At 34.9% G+C, this 8264-nt stretch overlaps 1 protein-coding gene across 1 annotated transcript; it reads right to left on the bottom strand.

Annotated features, from left to right (window-relative positions):
- LOTGIDRAFT_228140 (hypothetical protein) lies at positions 1 to 3549 on the bottom strand (the record flags this gene model as incomplete). The annotated part of the gene is made up of 3 exons (XM_009045945.1): positions 1 to 577; positions 2761 to 3304; positions 3501 to 3549. The coding sequence occupies 3 exons, from the start codon at positions 3547 to 3549 to the stop codon at positions 19 to 21; spliced, it is 1152 nt and encodes a 383-aa protein (XP_009044193.1). The 3' UTR covers positions 1 to 18.
- Between the last annotated feature and the right edge of the window lie 4715 nt (positions 3550 to 8264).

Raw genomic sequence — 8264 nt, 5'->3', positions numbered from 1 at the left:
ACAAAACTAAGAAATATATTACCAAAATATACAAAATATAAATAAGAATACTTCAATATAAAATATAAAATAGAAAAGGGGCTTTAAACTATCACTGACATCTGGACGAGGAACTCCAGATGACACAGCAGTTGAAACTCTTCGCTTCAGGTCCTGTGGACTTGAATCTCCTATCGACAAAGCAGTTTCTTTAGCAGTTGGTTTCTTTGTACGACCATTCATCCTCATTGCAAGCTTTTCTTCAGTCATACAGGACAATTCCACTAACATAGCGTCTATGGCGTTTCCAGATGACCAAGTTCTTTCATATTCAGGCAATTTATATTCTGAATTTTTAGTTTCTTCTAGAAATTCGTTAGCAGCGAAAGATGGCCGGAGCTTTAAAGTATCACTGACATCTGGACGAGGAACTCCAGATGACACAGCAGTTGAAACTGTTCGCTTCAGGTCCTGTGAACTGGAATCTCCTATCGACAAAGCAGTTTCTTTAGCAGTTGGTTTCTTTGTACCACCATTCATCCTCATTGCAAGTTGTTCTTCAGTCATACGAGACAATTCAACCAATACAGAGTCTATGTTCTTTTTTGATACCCAGACGCTTTCAAAAAAAATATCACCTTCACTTTTACCTTGATGAGGCAAGTCACGACAGTAGTCTGCGACAAAAAATGATTTCGCAACGTCCTCTGTTGTACGTTTTTGACTGTCATCTTTTAAGGAGATACCAAGATCCGATTCAACCGCAAGACGTGACGATTCTTGACAGTTATTATTAGCTTCTTGTCCATCTGCGTAACCGTGTTCGACTTCGGTCAAAGCCTGGAGATCTAGAGTAAATTTTGTCCTTGGTAACGTTTTTCTAGGTTTATTGCTGTTGTCTGAAAAAATAAAACACCGATTAAAGCATTTTGTTCAACCAATTATTCATTTGGGTATATTTTACGATTCAACCTTCACATTATTTATTTGGCCCAGCCATGCAAAACCTCTTAACATAGACTTTCCCGGATTAATTTGGTAATCTGATATAACAGAAGAAGAGGGGTAATCATAAATATCAAAAGAAAACTCACCAGGATCCAACTCCACCTCAAAAACAGCAGGAACCGTCAAATTCTTCATCTTCTTACTAAAATATTCCAAAATATTCCGAAAATCTTCAAGATAACTTGAAAAACGCAGCTTATCTGGTGAAAACAGTTAAGCTACTGATTATGACGTTATAATGCCTTGAAGAATAAAGAAATAACGTCGCGTCGTTTGTTCTCGTTAACGACGCTGTAAAAGCCCCGCCCCTTTTAAAAGATTATAATCATATAGAACGAAGATTGGAATATTTTGCGCTTTGCGTAATATTTTCACAAATCCTTAAATCAATTCATTTCAAGTAAATCTACGACGAAAACAAAACCTAAAACATTTGACTTAATTAATTTACTATGCTTAAAGTCCGAAAGAATTCACGCCGGAATTTAAGGATGAAAATAAATTTTTTAATTTCTGTTACAGGTTGGTTGCAGTAGCAATCAGTTCCAGAACTAAGGCGGGTGAAATCAACCCTAAAGACATCATGGATGCAGTTTCTAAAGTGTGTGCCGACCACGTCACAAACCAACAACCACCAACCAAGGCTACCAAACCAAAGATCCAGTACGGATGTTCCGAAAACCGACGTAGTGGGTCAATCAATGGAAACGCCACGAAAAGTAAAGGCGGTATCCACGAGTGGCCATTCTCGTCAGTCGAGGAGCATCTGTAGGAGTACAGGCTCCAGACCCATTAATGAGCGTTCTAGAAGCACCTCGCTAGCTAGACCACTGCCCACTGGCTCAGTAACGGAGATGGACGTAGAGGTTTTTAATGCACCCCAAACTCCATGCTAAACCCATACTCTTTCATTAAGTCTGAATGTACCTCAACGAAAGACCCAAATGGTACAGCTACTACAAAGGAAGCAGTATGATGCCGTTTTTCTCCAAGAGTCCAAGCTCTGTTCACGGAATAAAGACCCTATCATCAATGGTTATACAATGATCAGATTAAATAAACCTAATGCTCCCAACCATCAAATTGGTGGGGTCTGGCCATCTACATCAAAAATGGTATATCCCATAGTAAGGTTCCTCTGTAAACCAATTAACTAAGATTCAATCGGACTCTACTTAAAGAGATTATAAAGAGGTTTTCTAAATGTTTGTATGAGTATCGCGGACACTGACAGCATCAATTCGCACGATTCCAATTTTCAATCAGACGTCCGTGCTTCCTGCTATCAGTGTCCCGATACATATAATTCCCACTATTTGCCTCTATTAACCTTTGCCGTGCTGAAGAACAATTGTTTATTTCACAAAAAAATGCAAATATTGTGATTCATTTTGTCAGTACAATACGGTACAGGTTATCACGGGGGATTGAGGGTTAATCCTAAGCGCAGTTCTCTCTGCAGTACCTTTAAAGGGATATGTAACACAAAATTTACAAAACTAAGAAATACATTACCAAAATATACAAAATATAAATAAGAATACTTCAATATAAAATATAAAAAAGAAAAGGGGCTTTAAACTATCACTGACATCTGGACGAGGAACTCCAGATGACACAGCAGTTGAAACTCTTCGCTTCAGGTCCTGTGAACTGGAATCTACTATCGACAAAGCAGTTTCTTTAGCAGTTGGTTTCTTTGTACCACCATTGATCCTCATTGCAAGCTTTTCTTCAGTCATACAGGACATTTCCATCAATACAGGGTCTATAGCGTTTCCAGATGACCAGGTTCTTTCATATTCAGGCAATTTATATTCTGAATTTTTAGTTTCTTCTAGAAATTCGTTAGCAGCGAAAGATGGCCGGAGCTTTAATCTATCACTGACATCTGGACGAGGAAATCCAGATGACACAGCAGTTGAAACTGTTCGCTTCAGGTCCTGTGGACTGGAATCTCCTATCGACAAAGCAGTTTCTTTAGCAGTTGTTTTTTTTGTACCACCATTGATCCTCATTGCAAGTTGTTCTTCATTCATACGAGACAATTCCACCAATACAGCGTCTATGTTCGTTTTTGATACCCAGACGCTTTCAAAAAAATTGTCACCTTCACTTTTACCTTGATGAGGCAAGTCACGACAGTCGTCTGCGACAAAAAATGGTAGCTGACTTGTGGCTGATTTCGCAACGTCCTCTGTTGTACGTTTTTGACTGTCATCTTTTAAGGAGATACCAAGATCCGATTCAACCGCAAGACGTGGCGACGTGGTAAATTTTGTCCTTGGTAAAGTTTTTCTAGGTTTATTGCTGTTGTCTGAAAAAATAAAACACCGATTAAAGCATTTTGTTCAACCAATTCTTCATTTTGGGTATATTTTACGATTGAACCTTCACGTTATTTATTTGGCCCAGGCATGCAAAACCTCTTAGCATAGCCTTTCCAGGATTAATTTGGTACTTTGGTATAACAGAAGAAGATGGGTAATCATAAATATCAAAAGAAAACTCACCAGGATCCAACTCCACCTCAAAAACAGCAGGAACTGTTAAATTCTTCATCTTCTTACGAAAATATTCCAAAATATTCCGAAAATCTTCAAGATAACTTGAAAAACGCAGCTTATCTGGTGAAAACAGTTAAGCTACTGATTATGACGTTATAATGCTTTGAAGAATAAAGAAATAGCGTCGCGTCGTTTGTTCTCGTTAACGACGCTTTAAAAGCCCCTGCTCATCTTATTTTATCCTTTTAAAAGATTATAATCAGATAGAACGAAGATGGGAATATTTTGCGTAATATTTTCACAAATCCTTAAATCAATTTATTTCAAGTAAAACATAACTTAAAACATCTGACTTAATAAGTACGAGTATACAGGAAAAACAATGATAGTTGATAATGTAAATTCAAAAATTTCACCGCGAAGAAAAGTCTGGTTTTGATCAAATTGATTAGAAATACATATAGTTAGTAAAGTGAAAGTGCAGCCATGTTTTTTTTTTAGCCCATTTTGGAAACCTATTTTGGAAAGGAGAAGAAAGCTAAGCTAATCAGTAAAAGTGTTCACAGCTCACAGTTTTGCTCCTAATCACCTTTTACTTGGTCAAGACCACAGAATTAGATATATAAACTAAAAATAATTCTAGTAAAGATCTAAAATATGAATATGTGTATGAATTAGAATTTCAATTTGCTATAATTATAAATAGGCCTTATCACATCTACAATCACCCAATAAACACCTCTCAATCTTGCAATGAAATCGTTCCTATGCATATTTGCAGTAAACTTGATACAGTGCATATTTAGAAGAGTACATTTATAATTGAATGGGTGTTTTGTTCTTGTTCAAATATTTTCGATGTAGCTGTATATAACTATGATTTATCAATATGTTATAATGAAGTAGATAGCAATTTTACATTTGTTTCACATGTCATTTGAGTGAAAATATTTGATTTTGTTGATTGGCAACTTCATGGTGTTTGAAATTGCCCATAGAAAAAATGGTTTTCATCCTGAATTATACCCCTACTCTTATATTAACAATTTAGAAATATTTTGAAACGTTTTTGCCCCAAAACATGTGTACGAATGCATCAAACAAATTCAATTTGCTATAAAGTTTCTTGGAGGAACCCTCTCAGACGCAGTATGTGAGGCTTGCGACCTTGATGACTCCACAGAGTTGATGCATTTTGAATAGATTTGGACATTCAAGTCAAGTCAAGACACCTGTGGTTTTCAGCAATTCTACTCTAACTAAGCGCTTGATGACGTCAATATCACAAAATCTGCTTTTTAAAAAGTTGACAGACTCTAAAACAAAATGGTGTCGAAGAGGCATTTCTGTGACCAGTTCACCCAAATAACAGCTATGAGGACATATTCCAATGCTATATCCATAGTAACATTAACCCGTGAGGACAGTTTCAATATAGTCAATGAACTCTTGTGGTGTGTTCTAGATAGAAGGATCATGCTTCCTCCAGAAGAACAGATGTTGCTCTGTCACTGACCATGTCAGCAAATCTGAAAATGATGCGATGTATGATGCTAAACTCTGCTTTTGGTAGTTGATAGAGCAATTCTAGAATAAGTTTACAACATTAGAGGTTGACAGACAAAAAATAAATCTATAATTTATAATTATCATTTAAAACGTAGATATAAATTTATTTTCTCCAGGTAATATCCAAATGATGCAAATTTTAAAGCGCAGTTTCATGTTCTATTGTTTCATTTTGCTCTAAAGGGGTATCCAGTGGGAGTATATTTACACGTAAAGGAAGTTCTATACCCGAACTATTTTCCGGGATGGTGGCACATGGACTTGACTGGGGTGTTGTTAGTCAGCTATGTGTACTTCTCGAGCTTCCTGATATAGTAGATTCCATTGTTTCCCTTGGCAACGTAATATGAATCGTGCTGTTGATATGAAGTGTTCGTGGCCTTCGGCAGCATTTACTCAAAAATATCTTTTTCAAATCTTTTCGGAATTTGCTTCCTACAAAACAATAAATTAGAATGTTCAAGCAACTGTTAAATACGACCAGAATATTGGCCAACGCTGTTCCAACGATGTACGGCTTGGTTAAATTTGGATAAGTTATCTCCCTTGTTTCATGGAGACATTCTTCACTTGATTTAGTCATTAGCCGATAGAAAGCGACGGCACAAATTGGAAAATTACAAACCATGTACACCATTACTACCATTATGACTAGAACGGACAAATTCCGGTTCGGATTCACTATGTTAGGAACACTGACTCTAAATCTGGAAGATTTCTGAACTTCTCTGGATAATAGAATATTCACAATAGTCAAGATTATCCAGGGTATTATGTACCAGCCAATAGGAATTATATAATAATTGAAAAAGCATGGATAATTTCTGGTTCTTCCAAAATCTGTTAAACTTGCGATTGTTACAGTCAAATTCTGAAAAATTTCCGATTTAATTTGATAACTTAAAAACATTGGTAAAGTTGTAATAAATGCAACAAAGATATTGACAGCAACAAAAATGAAAATAAGGCTAACACTGCACAATTTCTTCATTTTGAGTGGATATTTGATGGCCAAATAGCGCTCAGCAGAAAGCACAAGAGTTGAAAAACTGCTGAACCCCAAGGAAATCCAAAATAACGGATCCACATACGTTTCAATGTAGGCGTCGAAATAAAAAACCGAATTCATGTCCTGTTCATCGGTCATAAAAAGTTTGAATGTTTTGTAACGGAACAGTGATGTAATCAAAACCAAAATATCGGCGATGGCCATCACACGAAGCGTCACCCCTGTCGTAGATGATCGTAAAGATTTCTTCGTCAACACAAACAAGACTAATAAATTACCCATAACTCCTAGTAGACTAATGACTAACAGAATATATCCATGAATTATTTTATTCACACGAATTTGAAATTTTGCCATTTCAATAGTTTTGGGGGAAAAATATGGCTCAGATTGATTTAAATTATTCAGCATTTCGGTAAAATTCTTAAAACTGTTTCTGCCACCTTCCTCCATTTCCAAGAAAATTTCTTCTCCAACTTCGCCTGTAAGTTGGTTCTCTAGCATCATAATTGTTTTTCTAAATTAATATCAGACACAGTTCGATACAGAGCCGCTGGAGTATGTATAGAGCTCCAATATTTCTTCAGTTCACTTGATATTGGTGATCAGTGTAGTATGATTTTAGTTGACTTTGATGGTTGTCTTTGATCTTTTTCACAGTTTTCCAAAACTGTGCAACACGTTAAACAATATATTACTGATATTTGCAAGTAACAGTATTCAGTATCCAAAGTTGTAGAGAGAACAGTACTGGTCTAATACCTTCACTTTCACAAAATATAAAGCTACTGTATTAAAACTTTAAAATCTTTAAAAAATACCATTGCTGAATAGTACAGGCATTCCCATTTTCTACTTTTCTTTAAAAATTCTTTCAATTGGTGTTTGTAGATCACAAATTCACATCAATATAGTGTTCCACGGGCACCTCAATTATAGTTTATCTTGTGTGAATTAATTTCAAATTTGCATATCAAATTGCTCACATTTCATTTCAATGTCCAATTCTCCCAATATATGTATAAAAGTCTTATAATATATAGAATACTTCTACTTATGATTACAGTAACTTGGAATATAAAAAGTGAGTTTGTATGAAAATGATTTTATATAGCAAATTATAGATGACGTAAGAAGAAATACGACAAGGTAATAAAATGATATTGTAATTACAAAAACATGGCAGTTTCTGACAAAATTGATAAAAGGTTCTATATCAAATAACAGCCGTATTGTATATTCTGGCAGTAAATGCTGTTTTAAAGATGGGTTTCCTTGTTTTTTCATGTCAAATTAACCAAAATATTTGATTGATTGGTGTTTCTAATGAATTATCATATATTCTTAATCATATCATTATGTTCTTATTGCATATAATTAAGAGTTTTAACCAATAATAAATGTCCGTGTATGAACAGTCTGGATAAAAAAAAAAACTTTTTGACCTTTCTTGATAGGTCACTCATTGGAATTCTGCTTGTAATTCTCTTCTCATTTAGCTAATTAGCTTATGGACATGTGAGACAAACTGTTATTTTTTCAAATCATTAAAACACGTCTACTTTCATACTCATATAAGTATTAGCATTTTCATTTCATAAATGAAAATAAGGGAACCCATCTTTAACAATTACCAAATCTTATCTAAGAATTGCGTTATTCAATAAAGTAAAGAGGTAAGAAGAGAAATTACCGACAAAATTAATTCCGAGACATTTTACATTATTGAACTTCTAGTAACTTTTGGCTGAAATTGCCTTGATCAACATGAGATAAGGTGAAGAGCCTGGCAATCAAAAAAGGGAAATATTACCAATATAGAATGTATTTGAAATCAAGATAAATATTGTCTAATCATTGGGTATAATTAATAAAAGATCATACTTTAATTTGTTACAATCTCCATATGGCTTGTTATTTTATAAACTGAGGATAGAGGGTGGCTGTAAAAATGTTATAGTATTGAGAGGGGAAATGAAGGTGACATAATAAAAGCACATGGTGAATTAAATGAAATGAACAATGAGTTTTTAACAGGTTATGTTTTACACTAGACAATACTTTACAATAATTTTAATACTGATGTATTTATTCTATTCATTGGCCTCTACAAAGATTAGGATAGTGTTCTGTTGGGGGCTGAGTTTTCCCCACGGATTCAAACATTCAAATCAAATGCAATTATGACCTCT

The sequence above is a fragment of the Lottia gigantea genome (genome assembly GCF_000327385.1).
Source record: "Lottia gigantea unplaced genomic scaffold LOTGIsca_1, whole genome shotgun sequence".
In the NCBI taxonomy this organism is placed as follows: Eukaryota; Metazoa; Mollusca; class Gastropoda; family Lottiidae; genus Lottia; species Lottia gigantea.
The sequence above is the reverse complement of the archived record's forward strand: the minus strand, read 5'-3'. Positions and strand labels throughout refer to the sequence as shown.